This window comes from Vicugna pacos, chromosome 17, assembly GCF_048564905.1.
Source record: "Vicugna pacos chromosome 17, VicPac4, whole genome shotgun sequence".
Lineage (NCBI taxonomy): Eukaryota > Metazoa > Chordata > Mammalia > Artiodactyla > Camelidae > Vicugna > Vicugna pacos.
The window spans coordinates 9398529-9419220 of record NC_133003.1 but is presented as its reverse complement, the minus strand read 5'-3'; the positions used below and the strand labels follow the sequence as shown (position 1 = coordinate 9419220).

At 44.9% G+C, this 20692-nt stretch overlaps 1 protein-coding gene across 2 annotated transcripts in view; it reads left to right on the top strand.

The window, feature by feature from the left end:
- The window catches only part of GADL1 (glutamate decarboxylase like 1), a 143704-nt gene that overhangs the window by 23615 nt on the left and 99397 nt on the right, over nucleotides 1-20692 (top strand). For both annotated transcript variants that reach the window (XM_072940917.1, XM_006200751.4), the window contains exons 2-4: nucleotides 10558-10730; nucleotides 15393-15519; nucleotides 17765-17855. In XM_072940917.1, coding sequence (XP_072797018.1) covers nucleotides 10689-10730; nucleotides 15393-15519; nucleotides 17765-17855 — 260 coding nt within the window. In that variant the 5' untranslated portion in view covers nucleotides 10558-10688. The remainder of the gene's footprint in view (nucleotides 1-10557; nucleotides 10731-15392; nucleotides 15520-17764; nucleotides 17856-20692) is intronic.

The window sequence follows — 20692 nt, the reverse complement described above, 5'->3', positions numbered from 1 at the left end:
GGTAGGGTGTTGATGAAGAACACACACCTCAGAGTTACCATATGAAGGACAAGAAGGCTGGATGTGTACACACCGATTTCTGTCAGTTGTTGGTTAAGTGATGCTGACACGGGTATTCACTTTTCAGAGCATCAGGTCTGCCATGCAAGTGGGCAGAATAGAAAGGCCGCAGGCAAAGAGGTGAAGGTGCTAGCACTTGGAAATCAGAGAGCTTGCGCATGGACAAGACCCCGGAAGGACCCCCCCACCCTACTTTTATTAACTAAGATTACATTTCCTTACTGGAGAACGTTTGTTTTCCTAGGTCTCCATCGTGTGGTGGGCTGAAGCCACCTTGCATCAGCTCATGAGAATGTCAAATATTCAGAAATCTTGTAAACCAATTTGTAAACTATTGATACCTTGAAATTAGCTTGATGGGATTCTGCATACCATAGAAGTAGGCGAATGCTATCAGTCGGGGTCTTTTTCTCTTCAGAAACAACTTCAGCAGCACACCACTGTCCCCACCCCTTGTCTCCCAGTAGATGGAATGTAGGAATCACATGCACAGGCTCGGAAATCAGATAGATCTGAGGTCAAATCTGAGCTCTGACATCTTTTAGCTGTGAAGCCCTGGGAAAGTGACCTAACTTCTCTAAGCCTCAGTGTCCTTGTCTGTGAAATGAGGATGTCTATAATCTGAACAGCTGTGATGAAGATTAAACGTAATGACATGTTGTGAGTAAGGAGCATTGTGGAATAAGGACTTCATTATTGGAATGAACCCTTACACGATTGTGGGAGGAGCTGTGAAAGCAAAATTCCACAAGGGGAAGTTAGAAGTCAGAGAAAAGTCACTCACCAGCCCTCCTGAAGCTCTGCCAAGAGTGGATACGAGAGAGCTTGTCTGGAAATCCATGAGTGCAGGCATACACAGCTGCCAGTGTGACTGTGAAAGGACCTGGCGGAAGAACGCTGCTTCTCTATGCCGCTGCCCTCTCTGGGGATCAAGAACCACGTGTACAGATGAGAGAAGAGACTGAGGCCAAGCTGCAAAGTACTAGCATGTACCCATCACTGTGTCCTACCTCCAAGACTGTCAGCAAGGGTGCTTCTTCACTTCTGCCAGAGAGCAGAGCCAAGAGCCACAGAGAATACTGGGCTAGGGAGCCACCCCAGAGGGCAGAATCAGACCCCCTTCAATACATGCAACATGCGCCTTGTTAGATTTCAGAACTGCTCCGGGTCAGTGCCTGGCCCTGTGCCCTCAGTCTTTCCAGGGCATGTTGGTGGCAGTTATCCTGACCTTCACACTATTATGTGTCGTGTGTGGTGTTGGATAACTTGTGTTTTAGTTTATGGGTTCCCTGGACCAAGAGCAGCTGCAACTGAGCAGCCTTGTCTGCCTGTGGGCCTGAAACAAATAATGAGATCCCAGAATTCAAGTCTGTTTCTATAATGAGATAAGATTTGGGAGGTCCTGGGATAGGAATGAGCATATTTTGTGGACGGGAGGAATGAGAGTAATTTGTGGTCAGAGGGTTGCAAAGATGGCTTCAAATCTCTTCCTTCCTAGGATGCATACCACTTTGCAACGTGATGTTGCCTTCTGCCCTCAAGAGGTGAGCTTTGTTCCTAGATCAGTAAGTACAATTTTCTTTGTGCCTTGCTTTGACCAACAGAGCAAAAGTTAAAAAAACAAAAAAAAGATGTGACATCCAGTCCAAGATCTTTCAAGAAGCTTTGTGGCTTTTGCCTTCACTGTCTTTGAACCTGCCGTCACCTGCTAAAGAAGGCCAGTCTAATCTCTTGGATAATGAAAGCTTGCAAGGAGAGTGCAGGCCAGCTATCTCATCTTCCCACTCTGAGCTCAGCTCCAAGCCGACACACAAGTCGTGTCGTACTATGTTTTGGGGTCATTTGTTGCACAACTATAGATAATTTATACACCCTCCCAATAAATTATTTTTCTGCTTAACTTCACCAGAGAGGGTCTTAGTCTTTTGTATCTTCACAGGGTTGTTGTGTGGGTTAAATGTACTACTGTTGGTAAAGGACTTATCAAAACCTGGCACGTAGTAAGTGCTAAATAAATGGTGGTTGTTCTTATGTGAAATCGGTTCTCAATGCTTATGAGAGGTGTCATGTGGACAGCCCTTAGAGGACCTGATAGACCTACGAAAGGGGGTACACAAGCATCAAACAGTCTTTGTGCCATTAAATCACAGTTCCCTTAAATTCAAAATGAGGACGTTCCCTAAACTATCTGTATGTGCCTGTCAGGCTCAAAGATCCCTTGATCCTACACAAAATTGGCCAAAAACCAACCTTGGCACATCTTCTAGATGGAGCCAAACTCATGCTTCGTTGGGTCTCAGCTGTGGAATAGCCCCTGCCAATGCCTTTACAGTTGATTTTGCAGCGTTCTGTGAGCGCCTTGTTTATCAGCAGAAGAGTAGCAATGAGATATGTGGGCATCCCCGGAGCTCCTGCATCTGCCACGCCAGGGGCACTATCTATAATGTAGTTTATGTGACTGTGTTGGCTTCCAGGTAGGTTAGCATTTTTGGAATATTTGCTTTGATTGTATACGGAGGGGAGGCTGATTCTGTGCGACATAACGGATGAGGAGGAAGATGCTGGTGGTGGCCTCACCTTCTTCTCAGCATTACTGAGCAATTTGTCCCTGAATCCAGATTTGCATTCTCTACTTAGCAATGGGTATGCCCTGCAAGGAAGAGTCCTCCCTCCTTAGAAGGTGGTGTAGACCCTCTGTTTCCACTTAAAGATGCTCCTTAGAGAAGTCTTTTTGCCATTCTAAGCAGCTTCTCAGTACAGTCTTTCCAGTCTCATGTGATAAACTCCACAGAGGGGTTTTGGGAAGCGTAGTCCTCTGCACTAGAGGGTGGCCATGTGCGAATGTCACAACACAAGTGTTGAACCACTAAGGAGCCGAGAGTCATTGCCCTCTACTGACCCAGAGACCTAGAGGGTGAGCCCAGGCCAGGAGGCAGAACCCTGGGCACAGATGAGCATCCCATCAGAGTTAATCAACAGATCATGCAAACGAGGCACCCATTTATAGCATTTATTTAAATCCTCATTTAAATTGTTGGTTAAATGGAACCATTTAAAATCCCAAAGTCAACACTTGGCAAATTGGTTTTAAAACTATGTTAAATTGTAGCACATTGCAATTTAATACATCATTCCAAGATAATTGCTTATTGCTTTAGGAGTACAAAATATGCGTCCAAATAGTTCAGAGCGGTTGTTAAGACACAAGAAGCAAATACGTTCTTATTTGCTTTCTTTGGGAAAAAGGTAGAATGTGGTCATGATGAACATCATGTCTGAGTGCAGGCGGTCTGGCTTTGAATTCTAGCTCTGCCATCTCTCTGGCCTCAGTCTTCCTATCTGTAAAATGGAGTTAATAAAGATGATTATTCTGAGAATTAAATGAAGGAATCCTTATAAGTTACCTAGCTCAGTACCTGCAAGTTTCCAACAGTTGTTAACAATTATTATTTTCTAAGTACAATTATATTTTTGTTCCCTTTCTGCCATACTATTATTAGAAAAGACAAAATTGCACAAGCAGCTGGCATTATATATATACATGTATTTTATATATATTTATTTATTATATATATATTTCTATTTTTTTAGCAATGCTATTCTAGATTCTTTGTTAAGACAGTACTCTACCCATTGGTCACAAATATCCTGACTTGGACTTAAGCGGCATATTTTTAAAAAGAGAAAAAAATAACAATATTCTCTGAGAGTAACTTGGATGACCTCCAAGTTTTGGAGAATAATAAAAATAGATGCGAAACTCTTAAGGTCCAGAGAATGTACTTACTAAGCTGTGTCTAATTGGTTTTAACTTTCCTTAGTTGGAAATGTCTGCAGAAACCGTATTCGGAATATTAGTTATGGTTCTTTGGTTTCACAGAACACGGAATGACTTATGCTCACTAACTGGGGGAGTTTATTGGAAGGATTTTAGAGAACTCACAGAACTGGAGTTGGATAAGACAGGAGTCAAGGCAACTGGAAATCTGGAGGACTTGGGACTTGGAAATATCTTAACTGACAGTATTGCCAAGACTGCGTCCTGAGTGGGGAGAATGGTTCCAGCTGGGATGCTGGTTAGACCGAAAAGTCCTCAAGCAAACAAGCAAACTCAAAGTGGGCATTCTCCCTACTCAGGCTTAAATCTCAGAAAACATAGGAGTCACTGATAAAGCAACAAGTCTCATCTAATGTTTCATAAGTACATGTAGTGGGAAGTGAGATGAAGAGTCAGAGAGGGTACAGGGTCAAGATGGCAGAGGGGGAAGTGCCAATAGGAACTGTGACTACTGGGTGGTGGGGGACGGGCAGTGGCTGATAAAGAGGGCAAGACTCAGGGAGTGCAGCTCCTGCGAACACGTGGCACCCTGTGCAGTGGCTCCCGCTGAGCCCAGTGAAAGCACATGGTCCACAGCCATGTTCCCCAGCCTGGGGGTGAAATTTACTACCTGGCTATGCCAATCACATTTTCTCAGGGAGCCTGGCTGCATGCAAGTCCTTGTAAGCTGAAGCTGTACCCATCGAAGTTCATAAAGTGTAGAGAGGAGATGGTGGGTGGGGGTGCTTTTGAGACCTGCCCAACAGCTTCACGAGCTAAGACATACAGTATCAGCCTATAGAGTTTGTCAAGTAATGTTTTCTCAAGCAACAGGAGTAGATGTCTTGGGAAATCTTACTCTTCTGAAAATATCAGAAGGTTACCCAATTTCTGGCCTGGTGCCCAGTGAAAGGAAAACATTTTTGTTTTTTAAAATAAAATTAAAATTAATTAAAATTAAAAATAAATAAATTAAATTTAAAGAAGTAAATAGGATTTATAATGCACCATACACTTATTAGCCATTGTCAGGGCACTGACAGCTATTTTTTGAGCTTAGAAGAGATACCTGACTTAGAAAACTCCAGAACAGACAGATGTCTCATCAAACATTTTTTTTTCCCAGCTCTATTTTTCTGCCCCCTACCCTCTGCCCCGGCTCCCTAGAGATTCTCTTTCAAGACTTTTAGCAACTTGAGAACAGAGACTCTATGTTGTTTATTACTATATCCCCAGGCATCAGGCTGGGTGCTTGGCACACGGTCGGCTCTTACTAACTTATTAATACATACCATCCTCTTACCCCATGTTTTGTTTCTCATCCCCATCTTGGACTGGCCTGCTGGGCTCTCCAGGTCCTGACCTTCAGATGTCCCTGGATCCCCAGGGTCTTTGGCACATGTTTTCCTATGAGTTCCTTGGCCTCCCAGCCGGATGCCTGGATCCACTCCTGATCCCTGTTTCTCTTTCTGTCCTCTAGAAGCAAGCACTGTTTCCCTAGTGCTGATTTGCTCTTAACAAGGAAAGACTCTCGTGTGGGAAGCTTGGCTCATACTGGCAGCCTTCCTGATCAAGACCTAAGGCTATTCATTCTCACCTCTACCTGAGCCAACACTGTAACATGGGCGCTGGAAGAGGTTCACATAGACGCAGCCACAGTCGTCCCCACTTCCTGTGTTCTTTGCTCTGCTCTGGCACTGGGCTCTGGAGCTCCAGGCACTGCCACATTCAATCCTTCCAGTGACTCAGTGCGCAGTAGGCAAGGCTGTTCTCTCCACTTGGCTGGATAAGAAATCTGGACCACATGGAGGTTCAGTAACATGGGTAAGATCACAGCTGCACAGTTAGAACTGGGGCCAGAATCCACCTGGTTTCCAAGCTTAAGCTTTGAAATCAACCGGGGTGCTAATGGAAGCCTTATTAATGGCATCATGGTGACCAGAGAATGGGAAATACAAAGTCACTATATTTAGACCTGGTGAGACCACACCTGTGCTATGCCTCATTTATCAGATGAAAATAAACTGAGCAGGACTAACTACCAGGGACCATCAGATCCATGAAAGACATGGAAGACAGTTTTAACTGGCAAAATAAGAGATTTACGTGAGAACTGATAAAGGTCTTCACATGTTTGGTCCGATATACCCATCTACTGTAAAAGCCTAAGAAGTGACACAAATGCACATTCGGAGTCACTGGAATGTGCATTCCAGCTGTCTGTCAGTGGAGTTGCCACCTAAAGAAGTGATGAGGTTTTATAAAATTATTTTTTATCATTTATTACTGCAGATATTTAAAGAGAAAGCAAGTCTTCTAATTCAGAAGTCTTCTCTGATACCTGAACTTTTTCTTTAACCCTAAGCCTTAACCCTGAATGTCTACATTGTTCACATTCAAAACATTCTGGTGGTGTCCTGATCACAAGGCTCGACACCCACTACCTTCTGTTGTGTTCTGAGGCTCCCAGTTACCCGAGTCTATTCATCTTGCTGTCACTATTAACTCCCTAATGCTGCTTTGAATAGCAAAGCTGCCCATCAAGCAGAATCTTGTTGGTGCCTCATAGAACTTCAATGCATTATTTACCCCCGTTTCGCTACTTACCAGATCTGTGACCTTGGCCAAGCTAATTAAATCCTCTGTGTCTCAGCTTTTTCAACTATAAAACTGAGTAACTAACTGGAAATTTTTGTAACAATTTAATTTGTCAAGTCTGTAAAGTTTGTAGAGCAGAGCCTGGCCCCCAGTAAGCACTCTGTACGTGTCTTGTACTCTTGTAAATTTTCAGCACTTAACTCCCCAAAGAGACTTTGAGCACCTGTAGGAGATGATTCAGTTCCCGTCTTTAGCCCCCAGCCTGGTGTGTGGCACATGGAAGGTGACTCATACATGTTTGTTGAAATGAATGCGTAATTATTCAAGGATGAGAGAGAAGCCAGACAACGGAAGATGTTAGATTTTGGAAGGATCTTAGAGGTCAACCAGAGCAGTGGTTCCCATACCCACCGGCATGTTAGTGAACTTCAGTACTAGTATATGTATATCTAGCAAATGGTAAATAGATATAGTTAGATACAGAAACAGTAAATCTAGTAAATGATAGATATTAGATACAGCTGTCAGTCCTGAAATATATCGTATCTATCAGTACTGAAACAGACAAACATGCAGGACTTTCCTGAGATCATCTCCTGCTTTATGATCAGGAAACTGAGGCACAGAGACGATGGGTTATTCCAGGATCAGAGACCCTGAGAGTGACCAGCTGAGATGAGAACTCAGCTCTCCTGATGTCTGGGCCACTGGGCTGTAGAGAGGATTTTTGGATTGTATGAAAGGGTGGGATAAGACGACTCTCCGAGATAACTACACAGTCAGCCAGTTCATCTTCAAAGAGTTGTTGGGTGCAACAGTGGAAATGTTTTCTGGGATGTCCCGAACATTGAAACATGGATCCTTTCTGTGGGCATTTATAATCTGTTGCAAGAAATAAAGCCTCGACACAACCACAGTGTAAGGTGGAAAGGGACAAGGTGGGAGGTCTGGACGGCTGCCCATCCAGTGTGGGTGGAACCGCATGACCACCGTCTTGTGTCCTGAACCTTCGCCGGGGCCATCCCTTACACTGTGGCCCCCTCTTCCCACTCTTCCACAGGGGATAACTCGCCAGCCACTTTAGAGTTCATTAATTCATTTAATCCTATGTCAGTGAAAGAGGCCACTGCTCAACGTCTGAAAGGGCATTTGAAGCTGGATTTGTTTGTAAGCAAGGCAGAGCTATGCATCTCTTTGAACAAAACAGAAATTGGGTTTATAACCGGGTTTGGAAAGTACGGGGTTGAGGAATTGGTGGAAATTCAGAAGTCAGAGTGTTTATGGACCAACTAACTGGCTTCCACATTTGAAGTGTGGTTCCTGCAGTGAGACTTGTGGATGGACTGACTTTCAGAAGTCACATGACTATGGAAAAGGACAGGAGGGGACAGAGAGAGTGGCCACCGTGAAAAGAATGGCGTGGGGAGGAGAGTGTAGCCCCTCATCCATGGTGTCCTTTGATAATCCAGGCCTCAAAGTCAGTTTTCCCAGCTGGCCCTGTTCCCCAGGTTCTTCTTGGAGCTCCTACTGTCCCTTCTCTAGCCCATGAACTGTGTCCCAGGCCCGTCCTTTCCCTCCCAAACTTGTCTCCTGCACGGTCAGGTCAGGTGGCCTGTGATGACATCTCAGAGATGGGGACAGCATCACTGAGTGGTTGAGGGAACCAGGAAGGGCTTCTTTTATTTAGAAGCCAACACATGTTTATCAAATGCCTACAAACTTCCAGGCAGTTCTTGGGTGTTGTGGAGCAGACACAAGCTCACGTCTCTGTAGAGCTGAACCTCTATTGGAGAGACCTGTTTCAACAAGTGAATCAGTAAGTCTGTGCTGTATGTCGCATGGTGGTCACTGCCCTTCAGTCAAATAAAGCAGAGACAGAAGGTGGGGGAGAGAAGTGGGTGCAGGGTTTAACAGGGTCATTAGGGACCCCTCGCTGAGAAGCCGATGTTTAAGGAAAGAGCCGCAGGATAGTGCTGAGGCCAAAGTGGGTGGCCCTTGCTGAGCTAGGAGGACACTAATAAGAGATGAGGTTTGAGGTCCAAGAGTTAATGGGGAAAGGGGCTCCTTTAAAGCCTTAACGGTCATTATTAGGGCTTTGACTTTCAGTCTGTTGCAATAAGGAAGGGGTCATCGCATGGTTTTATTAACCGCCGTCAACTCTAGCAGTTAGCTCAGAAGTCCCGGGCGTGCATCCCCCGAGGATCACAGCTTGCCCTACTGTGCAGTCTCCAGACGGTCTTTTCCAAGACGGGCAAATGTCAGGGAGGAAGAGACACACAATCACATCTGGTAATAGAAATAAAACCTCTCTATTAAGGAAAGAGGCATATGCTATATTCAATGCTTTATAGTTTTTTTAAATAGTATTTTCTCCTATATAATTGTTTGAATTATGGGGATTTCCGTAACTGATGGCTGTGGAGAAAGAGATGATTTAAATTTCAATTTCACTCCTATTCTGGTTGCAAGTGGGTGTCTGACATTTGTGTGTGCATGTGTGTGTGTAAAAGAGAAAGAGAGAGACTCTAAGAAGACTGTGAAGGGGCTGCTATTCCCCGGGCAATAAAAACCTGAAATCCTACTAATGAGATTTAAAAAAAAATTGAACTTTTTCTGTGTACTTAATAATAGCCCTGCCTACTGACATAATAACCAGGGTTCGCTGAGAAATTGCCCTCTATTCCAGTTTATTTTTAGGACCTAAAATTTGGGGGGAGGAAAGTGCATTCAGGTGTGGAGCTTCTCCATCTAAAAGCTCCAGTCTGGGGCTTCAACACTTGGCCCAAAACCGTGTTAAATACGCCTTTCAAGGGAAAGATAAGTGCGAGCAAAGGATGGAGCTAGAATTCACCCGAGCAGCTCTGGGTGGTTCACCCTCCAGGGTGAGGATAAAGTTTGGGTCCTTTGCTACAGAGTCCATCTTTCTCAAATTGGGGAACCTCTGTGAACTTTGCATCTGCCTTCGCAGACACCATTTGAGTTTACCAGGGTTTATGAAGCCACAGAATTTTACCGAAACATTTAACTTTGCGGAGAAGACCGACACTAGGGCATGATAAATGTTAATACTGTTAGAACCCTCAGTAAGTATAAAGGAATATGTGCAAGACATACAGACTGTCGGCATATTTAAGGTAGAACGATGAAGTATGAGTGAGACACTGTCCTAGCTGCCGTGCTGGAAAACACTTCTAAAAGTTGTTTCTGTAAATTTCCATACTCGCCAAACACGAACCTTTTAAGGAGGGGAGAGAAGATGATTAGAAAAAGAGAATGCAGTTGAATCAGAGCTGGTGGCAGATATCGGTTGAATATGTGGATTGAATTGCCAGAATTATTTTTGTTGGGGGCTATTTTGAGTTGGCAGTAACCTTTATTTTCCGATACAGAGTGCCTCGCTGACTTGTGACCTTTAGTCGCTGACCTGCAGAGCAGTCCTGATAATGTCGTGGGCCATCCTTCTGCCCGCGCCGAAATTGCAAGTTTTAAATGTCTAAAGGTGTTCAGTATGGGTTTCCACCAGCCGCCAGGCTGCTCCTGATCTCATTGTATATCCGCCTTCCAGTAGGACATGGCCGAGTGGATTTACGGAGAGGCTTTCAGAGACAAGGGAGAGGGTCATTTAATCACAAGCTCACGATGTAAAACTGAGAGAAGTGGCATGTTGCTGTCGCTGCTTCTTCCACAGGGATGACTTATTAAAAGGGAACGTATGGTAACCCTTGAGTCATAGGAGAGTGTGCGTGCATGAGAGACCCGGGCTTGTGTGTACAAAGATCTTTCTGTACCTGTGTCTGAAAGATGGTTGCGTGAGTGAGTCAAATGGGCTGAATTTACATTTCTTGAGCTCCTGCACCCACATTCCCTGATGCCAAACAAGATCCTGCAGGAATAGGAGGTGGAGCTCTCTTTCTTGAACCCTGTCAAGTCCTGGGACCCCATGAGAAGCTGTCAGCTTCAAGGCCTCCAGTGTATTACGAGAAGACGACCCTTTGGAAGCTGGGACGCTGTGCCATCTCCTGCTGGGGTTTTGCTGTGTGCTCTGCTGAGGTTCTCTCACTTTGCCTTTTGTGTGCTTCCAGGAGGTGCGGCTCAACAGGAGACGGGTCCAAGTAGGAAGGGTGCTGTTCTCGTGAATGGGGTCATACTGAACGGCCCCACGACAGATGTGAAAGCAGGAGAGAAATTTGTTGAAGAAGCCTGGAGGCTAATAATGGAAGAGGTGGTTTTGAAGGCTACAGACGTCAGTGAGAAGGTAAAGCTAAAAGACGATGAGAAACCCGAAGAATGGAAAGGGTGGGGTTGGTCTGTTTATCTGTATGGACAGATGTCAGGAAAATGAGAGCTGTGGTTCATTTCCTCTAGACCTTTGTTTCAAGGGGTTGCACCGATACCAAAGTTTGTACTCACCCCCCTACCCCACCTCCACCTCCAGACAGCAACCAGCTTTCCTGGGAGGCTTGGCATCCACTTTGCCAGCCCAGCATCTGTTGGGAGATTGGCTGAGACTCCAGAGTTTACCCAGATAAGGCTGTGGAGTACTGGATGAGGCTAACTGCCCTAGATAACAGTACAGATTTGGGGACGGAAACAGCTCATTTGTAGAGCGCAGGCTTAGCATGCACGAGGTCCCGGGTTCAATTCCCAGTCCCTCCATTAAGAAAAGCAATACTAGTAAAGATTGAAAATCACCGCATGATTTGATCTCAATGCTTTCCAAAACACATGCTGCTTTTCATTTTCATGTGTATATTTTTTATGTTACCAGCAAAAACCAAGCAGAAGGTAGAAAAGGATGTGAAAAGTTGAAAAATTTAAGAGAGTCTTGACAAGGAGCTTGTCAGGAACTTGTCTGAGCTCAGACTGGAAATCTTGGGTTGTTAAGTCTGACTTCTGACTGGTACCAATCACTGGTTCTCAGTTTCAGATCAGACTCAAATTCAGATGCAAGTTGACATTGGAATGACTATGAATAACATCTGCTCTTAAGAGTACTTACCATGGGCCAGGTGATGTTCCAAGAACTACTCCATATGTATTTGTGATTTAATCCATACGGACCCCTAAGATGAAGAAACTGTTTACTGTCTCCTTTTTAGAGATGAGGAAAACCGTGTGGCACAAGAGGTCAAGTGCCTTGCCCGAGAGAACATGCTAGCAAGTGTCAGAGCTGGTACCAGATCCAGGCAGCCTGGTTTCAGAGTCTGTGCTCTTAGTTATTCCTCCATATGTCTCTTAAAATCTCAAAATTACTCTCTATCACAATGATCACCCTTCATATTGGAAAAGGATTCTCAGAAAATGGGTGTATAAGAGAGGTTTTTTTATTCCAATTTTACTAGTCAGAAAAAATGTCATTTAAAAAAACAGATTTTGAATGTGAAGTGGTATTTATTCTGAAATTTTGGTACTGTGCATTTAGGAAAATTAATAGGAAAATCGATCGAAATGACCTATGGTCTTGGAATAGTTATGGTCAAGGCAAAATCACTGAAGGTATTTCCTGATTATTATATTTACAGTAGCATATTTTTGGAGGTAATTAGATTTGTTTGTTTGTTTATTTATTTATTTATTTATTAAATTTATTTAAGGTACTAGGGATTGAACCCAGGACCTCTTGCATGGTAGGTAGGCACTCTACCACTGAGCTATACCCTCCCCCCAACAAAAGCATATTTTCTTGTGTTATCTGTAGTTGAGAAATATTTTGGACCTGCTTTACTTTGGAGTACACTGCTCCCCTGGAATTTTTTTTAATTGGCCTTTATTCAGTCATTAAGTATTAACTGAGTGTTAGCCAAGAGTTAGACATTATATTCACTCCTGGGGGATATAAAGAAAAGTAAGATAAAGGCTCAGCTTTGAATGGAATTTATAATCTGATTGGAAGAACAAGTTTTTGTTGGAAATGAGAATAGGGGGTCCCAATAAGAATGTGAAAAATGCTGTGTGATTTGAGCAGACTTGGGGGATTTCATGGAGGCGTGGACCCCTTGAACTTGGATGCAGAGTATGAGGATGAAGTTAGGCTTCGATGGGCAGAGAGAAGTCAGTGCAGGCGTGGTGAAGGGAGTGGAAGGTAAATGATGGAGAGAGAGTTGGGAGAGGACAAGCTATCCAATGTAGTAAGGTACCCTTTGCGCAGAAGGAAGGGCTCACAGAGGGAGGAAATTGGAGGCAGGATAAGAAGTTAAGCTTAAGACCCTAAGTTGTCAGTGAAGCAACCCCAAGTCAGTTGCAGTATAGTAGACGAGGGGGCTCTGCGTGTGAAGTCGGGTTGAACGTCATGTTGGGACTGGGAGAGGATGGTGAGGTTGTTCTGCCCCTGACTCAGCCTGCTTCCTCAGAGACCAGGATAGGTCCCCACACTTAGTGAGATGATTGCTTCCAGCGCCCTCTTTGGTAGATGCTCTTTCTCAGCCAACTTTTTTTTTTTTCAGTTGAATTGTAATTTACATTCAGTAAAACACACCCCTTTCAGTGTGCAGTTCTGTGAGTTTTGACAAGCCAGGTAACCATCAACACAATTAGGATCGAGAACCGTCCCATTCCACCCCCCTACAAATTTCCCCGCCTCTCCCTAGTCCACCTCTCCCCTCACCTCTAGCCCCCGGCCACCACCGATCTGTTTCTTTCACCCCTGCGATTTCTGCCTTTTCCAGAATGTAAGGCAGATGGGATCCTGTCACAGGTAGCCTCTGGAGTCTTGAGTCTTGCTGGTTTCTCTCAGCAAAATGCACTGGAGCTGCGTCTGCGCTGGGTGGCTCCCTACTCATTTCTTTTGATTGTCTCAGCCAATTCGATTTGCTTCTGCCTGTGATGGCTCTAACCTCCGAGTCTGATTTGCACAACTTGGTATTTCCTCCCGATTTCCCCCACCTCCCCCTTCCTGGGCTTCTCCCCCTGGTGACTCCCCGTCTCTCTCCTCCCCTCCACAGCTAAACTTTTTAAAGATCAGCAACACTGCCCCTCTCCCTCGATTTCCTCACCTCCCACATCCTCACGTCACACAATCTGGCCTCCCCTCCCACCTCTCCAAGTCAAACTGCTCTTGCCAAGAACAACACCTCCTTGGTGATAAATGCCAGGAGTCCTTCTCAGTCTTTGTCTAATTTGTCTTCTCAGCAGGACAGACAGTGATGACCATCTTCTGCTTAAGGCATTCTTCTTCCTTGGTCTTAGTAGCACTAGACTCTTCCGGGAGGCTTCCTGCCTCTCTGGCTTTCTTCCACCTCCAGGTGAGCACCACCCATCTCTGAGCTGTGCCACCTCTGTCATGTGACAGTGGACTCCTGAAACTCTGCTCCTGATCTTTCAAAAGAGCTTCAGACCAACTGCTACATCCCTTTTGGATGTCCTGAAGGTGCCCTAGAGCAAATATGCTCGACACTCATCATCCCTACCCAACCCCAACCACCCTCGCCCTGTGTTCCAGGTAGAAACCTCGGGATCACCTTTGGCTTGTTTTTCCCCACTCCTCAGCGTGCTGCTGCCTTCCAGGTCCTCACGACTGTGCGTTTTCACCTCTCCAACTGGGCTTCGTTCCTAGAGCAGCTCCCCTCATCCAGACTATGACCTTCTCTCACCTGCTTTATCGCAGTAACCTCTTATTTCCAGTTTTATTTGGAGTCTCCATATAGCAACCAAAGCTATTGTCTAAAACCCAAATATGATCACATCATTGCTCCTGTCAGGAACAGGTCAGTGGTTTTTTGAAGAGCCGTGTTCAAACTCTACAACACGCCGTGTGAAGCCTGTCCTGATCTGAGCCTTGTTGATCTCTTCATTTGTTCATTCATCCATTCACTCCCCACACCTTTGCTGAGACCCTCTTATGCAGCAGGCTCTGTGTTACTTCCTTGGGAGCAGGGAGGAAGCTGACCAACGTCTCTGCTCTCCTGGAGGGCACGTAGGACGCAGCAAGTGAGTGACGCAGCGTGCTGGGAGGCAACAGGTGCTATGGAAAAAAGTAGGAGGAGGAAAACCTAGGGGGCATTCCTAGAGCTGGGGAAATGCCCAGCTGGTGGTTTTGAATAAGGAGTCAGGGTCGCTGTCATGGAGAAAGGGACATTTGAGAAGTTTTGAATGAAGTCAGGAAGTTAGCTACGAGGGTATTTGGCAGTGAGTTGGGGGTATTCCAGGCAGAGGGCAAGGACCCCAAGGTGGGAGTGAGCCTGGTACATCTAAGGAACAGAAGGGAGGCTGAATGGTCGGGCAGAGTCAGTCAGGAGGAAGGTGGTGCCAGGGGAGACGAGAGAGGAGACACCACTGGGGGAGCTGGTTGTACGGGACCATTTTAGGTCATTGGAAGGACTTGAGCCTTTTGCTTTGAAGGAAGCGAGGAGCCCCTGGAGGTGTTTGGGCGGAGAAATGACCATGGCTCAGACAGAAGACGAGCATTCTGGATTCTGGCTGCTGGGCTGATCTCAGGCTGCACGGGGCCAGGGGACGAGCAGAGAGGCGAATCCGGGAGTTATTTGGGGATTCCAGCTTCACTCTGACCCTGCCTCCCTTCAAGCCCCGTGTTCAAGCCACACCAAACCTCCTTGGCTCTGCAGACAGGCCGTGGGTCCCTCACATCTCAGCCTCTGCTTGTCCTGTCCTGCCACCCAGACGGCCCCTTGCATCACCCCATCCCCTGATCTCCGCTTGGCTTCTCCTCTCTTTCTTTCTGTACCAACATCGATGTCCGTTCCTCCAGGAACTCTTCCCACATTTCAGATGGGGTCCCTCATCCATTCCAGCAACATCTGCATTAGTGTCACAGCTCTTCTCACCGGGAACTGTGGCTGCACGCTTAAATCTCTCTCCCACTGGTCTGGAAGCTTCATAAGGGCAGGGTCCTCACTTGTAACACCGGCTCCACACCCCGCTCCAGCGGCCCCTGTTAACCAGGCTGCTGTGGCATCTCCAGGTCTGTGAGTGGCGGCCTCCCGAGCAGCTGAGACAACTCCTGGATTTGGAGCTGAGAGACAGCGGAGAGCCGCACGGCCGGCTGCTGGCACTCTGCCGGGACGTCATCCGCTACAGCGTCAAAACCAGTAAGACCTCGCAAGCGCTCCCTCCACCCGTGCCTCTACCGCTCCTTACGTTTTCTCCAGCATGTACTCACTTCCCCGTGAAGCTGAGCGTGACCATGTTTGTGGGATGAGAAACCTGAATCAAAACTAGGGGTTCTGGTATTTTTACAAGGGTCCATCTAATCCCTGATGTGGATTTGTTCTCAAGGTCAAAGAAAAACTGGAGGTGTTAAGGGTCATATATAAATATTGTCTGCTCCTTAACCATCTGCATCCCCCATTTATAATCCAGACCATCTCTTATGACTGCTACGTATCATTTCTCACATTGCAGCAAACTGACAAATGGCATATTGATTATACAATTTTTTAGAGGATTATGCATCTTGATCACCCAGAACATGCAAAAAAAAATTGTTCAAGATGGTGTCTTTTACTATTAAACAGGGAGAGATTCATTTGGAAGGTACTGATTAACTCTTGGCTGTTGGCAAGCACCAAATTATTTTATCAAATCCAGCAGGATCAAAAAATAAAAACCATGAAAAAATAAAAACCTTTAGGAAGGTAGGAGAAAATGAATGCACAGCAAGTTTTTGCTGTGATAGTTTCACAACAAGGCTTAACCACTGTGATCTTTTGTAAATGCAGTAACACGATACTAGTCTTGTGCTCAGGGACTGTTCCAACTGATGGTTAATATCCTGTGCACCTAGTGAACAAGTTTCAAAAGCAGGAGAAGAACTTTCCAAAACCCGCATTTCTCAGTGTGATGTAAAGGTAATCTAGTGCTTAAGACCGTGCCGGCATTATGCTTTGTGAATTCTGACACTGAACTAAATTTAGTGGAAAGAATATAATAAAATCCCAGCTAAAAATAATTGGTTTATATTCCCTTGGGAAAGTCTGGAGTATGTATCAAAAACCCAGTTAGCATTTCAAAAGCAGAGATACATATCTCATTATTATAGTGCCTGTCAGAAGTGTAGAATGACATTTAATGCAGTAGATTTTTCAGTTTACTGGATATTTTCCATAATGTTACCATGGAAATCAATCATAAATTAACACGGAACTAAAAAAAAAAAACTTATTAAAATGACTTGTAGCAATGTCTGGTTTCCTTTGCCAGATTAGAGAAAATTGGCCGTGCTTTATGTGAAAAAACATTTTCTTTTGAGACTTTTGTTTTTTGTTGAACTCCTTGTTTAAAGAGAAAAAAACCCCTAAAACCAAATGCTATAAGTTGTAATGAGAGGCCACTAACTAAGATGGTTCCCAAATACCCAAATTTAGAAATAGGCCTCCTACTTCTTTGTTCTTTGTCACACTGGGCTTCCTACAATTGAGAATGTCAAGCCAACCGTTAGCCTGGTGTTTGGTGTGAATATTCACACCATGAAAAGCCAAGAACCTTTATAAGACCTTTTCTAGGAGGGGAAAAAAATAGAAAGTTGGAACTGAAGTTTTTCGAGTCTTAAAGGCAACTGCCTTTGAAGTACATTGAATCAGAAAGTTTATGTAAGTCACTTGGTGAGTCACATCTTACTCTGTCTATGTGATGCCAGTTGTGCTATAAAAAATGGTGCAGTCTGAGGAAGTAAGAGGCCACTCCCTGCCAGGAGCCTGAAGTGAACCCTGTTGGTGAGTGAAATGTGTTTAAAGTTAGGGAAGTTAACAGCGATAATTTCAGAAGGTAAAGGTAGCTGCAGGCTGACATGTGGGCAATGCTCCAGTAATCCATTTCTCAAGGTTCTGATTTGGGTCTAGGTTGTAGTCAGAAAGGAGCAGGCAAACCAAAGCTCTGAAGAGTGCTCAAGTTTTGCCTAGGAATATATTGTTGTTCAGTAGACAGGACTGTGAGATGGGTCTTCAACATATTTCCCTTGTGCGTGGTTAGATTTTGAATGCTTTTAAAAAATTGAGGTCTAATTTACATTCAAGAAAGTGGACCTACCTTAGGTGCTTTGCTCAGTGAAATTGTACGTATCTGCATGCAAGTGATCATCACCCAGATCAAGATATGGACCACTCCTGCCCCTTCCTAATCAATACAGCCTTGCCAAAGGTGTCCAGAATCCCACGCTCATCTCCGTAGGTCCGCTTTGCCAGACACTGAATGCCATGTAAGTGGAACCAGTGTTGTATACTCTTTTGTACCCAGCTGCTTCCGTTTTCTGAGGGATTCACTTACGTTATTGCTGTATCAACAGTTTTCTTTCTTTTTTTATGGCTGTGTAGATGAATAATTTGTTTCAATTTACAGACCATCCAAGATTTTTCAACCAGTTATATGCTGGACTTGATTATTACTCTTTGGTGGCCAGATTTATGACAGAAGCATTGAATCCAAGTGTGTAAGTACATTTTACTGGAACTTTACGCTGGGCATGGACTAGAGACTTTAAGTAGATGAATTTTTATTTGATGAACTTCTGTTTAATGGTTTCATTTGTGCACTGTCGTCATCAGTAATGGGGCAGTCTGTGACACTTGGCAGTATTCAGAAAGAGCAGCTTGATGGTAGTGGTGCTGTGGGATGGGTAAGACAGGCATTGTCATCTCCTCTTAACAGAGGACAAAAATCAATTAAGCAACTTTTCATTCATTCCTGTGTGAAAAGCCACGTCTGTGCTAAGGTGCTGGAGAGGATACTGTGTAAGAACGAACCTTGATTTTGCCTTCAAGAAGCAAAATAATCTAGTGAGATAGAGATGTTCCATGCAAATTAATCAAAATGACCCACAAAATTAATGTAAATTTTCATATGAAGGAGAGGTGTGTGATACTATAAATATAAATGGGACAATTTTTCCTAGTTGGGCACTCAGGGACGTTTTCTCTGAGGAAGGAACAGCTAAGGGCTGAAGAATGAGTGACAGTTAACTAGGTGAAAAGAGGAGAGCTGGATTCCAAACAGAAGGAACAGCATGCACAAAGGCTCTGCAGCAGGAGACAGCATGACATACGCTATGAACTGAAAGGTCAGGGTGGGGGTAGCTGGGAGAGCTACGGGGAATGTCATGGAGATAAGATAGGAGCCAGACACACAGGACCCAATGGGCCATGTTTATGAGTCATTCTAAGTACAACAAAAAGCCACTGCACGCTTCCAGGTCCCTAGGTGACATTTGCTTATTGAAAGGATCTGTGGAAATATGGAGAGTGGATTGGAGGGGACCAATTAGATGGTGTTACCTTAGTCAGGTGATTGATGATAGTAGCTTGGATTTTGACAGAAGCGGTAGGAATAGAGAGGAAAAAAATGTGTTTGGAAGGTGAAACAGAAAGGGCTGGATGATATAGTGGATCTTTGAAATGAGCACAGGAAGATGATGCCTGAGTTTCCGGCTTTTATAGCTGGGTTGATGGTCATGTCACTCACTGAGATGAGAATAATTAGAAGAGGGTCCAGTTTTCAAGTATATGGTGGAAAAGGCAAGAGTGAGAATTCGGTTTTCAGTTGTGAACACTTGAGTTCGCAGTGACTTTGCATATCCAGGAGTGTACTCTCGGAGATCTGAGAGATATATGGGCCTGGAATTCTGACATTTATGTGCACGTTATAAATTTAGATGTTACTGGTGAATGATAGCGATTGCCAAGTGGATATGGATGAGATCCCTTAAGTCGGTGATTCTCAACTCTCTCTGCTCTTTAGAATCAACCTAGGAACTTAAAAAGAAAAAGTATTAAGACCTGGGTCCCAACCTAGGCCAAATAAATCTGAATTTCTAAGGATGTGTCCAGGCACAGGTATGTTTTCTTAGCCCAACAAGAGATTTGAACGAGCAGGGAGACACTTTGAAAAAAGACAAACCAGGAGAGAGAGAAGCACTGCCTGCAGGACAGAGTGTAGTGTGAGGACAGAAAGGGGCTTAGGACTGGACCTTGAGGGCATCTGCTATTTAACGGTTAGAAGGAGGAGAATCAGCTGACAGTGGAGAGAGAAGGAGGAAGCCCAACAGGAATGCAGGGGGCCCTGGGGGTGGGTGCGACTGCCGTAGCGAGCTGTTGAGCAGTTCACCAAGACAAAGACAGAAAAGTGCCCCCTGGATTAACAACATGGATGTTATTGGCGACTTGGGGTAAAGAATTTTTGGTGGAATAACTCGAGACAATACCAGATACCAGGTTACAATAGGTGGAAGGGTTAAGTGGTAGAAAAAGCAGTCAAATTATACAGTTCTGTGCGCCTTTTCTCGTAAGTCCTGAGATTTCTATTTCCCATCTGGGTTCTTTTGCTGAAATATTCAGAGCTTTTTGAAGTATCAAACTGCTGCTAAGCTGAACAGTCCACTCAACATGTCACCAGGCCATAGGGGCATTCATTCTGCGTGGCGCCCCCCCTCCATGTCCGGGCGTACTCCAGATTTACGCTTGAGCTAGTTTTCAAAGACAAGTTCAATAGTATTTTTTTCCTTACAAAAAAAGTGAACGATTATTTCACTTTTATTTGCAGTTGTATATACTCCCCCACCCCACCCCTTTCAATGTATGTAAACGGGTTTCCTAGCATGGCTGAAAATAGAACCTAAGTTGTTTGAAAAATGATGTAATGTCTGTAGAGTGCTGGGCACGCTGGGAGGTGATGACACAGTGGGTGTGCTTTTTTTTTTTTTTTATATTTGTCTCCTTCCCACAGTTTTTTCCTCTGGATGGTAAAATAATTGCATTAAATTCCGTGACTATAAATTTAAATGTGTCTGCTTAGCTTACCTGTTTAGAGTACACATTTGTTCAGATTCAGTTTAATGTAACCGCCTAATTGTTAGAGAAGGAGATGCTGCATATTTGGTCACCCTCCAGTTACCTGGAAAAAGGAAGAAACATTGTAAAATTACGTGGTAACTGCCCCAGGTTGGCTTCCCGGGCAGCTGCTCCTGATAGAGTTTAGTGAGCAGGATGTTTATTAAGGAATAAGTATCTTTGGGAGCAACACGGGGGATTTTAGGGGAGGAAGCAGGAATGGGCACAGACAGGAGTCAGGCCACCACGCAGGCTCAAAGACCACCTCGACCGACCCCATGGACACCTCTGGAGCGACCCTGGCCCTTCAGTGCTGTCTGGAGTTGGGCCGCACGCCCAGGCCCAGGTCGACCTCTTGCTGGGCCGCCACAAGAAAAGGCGTGGCCTTGGAGGGGTAGCTCCCCCGAGCTGAGGCAGTGCCTGAAGGGGCTGTGTTAGCAGAGCT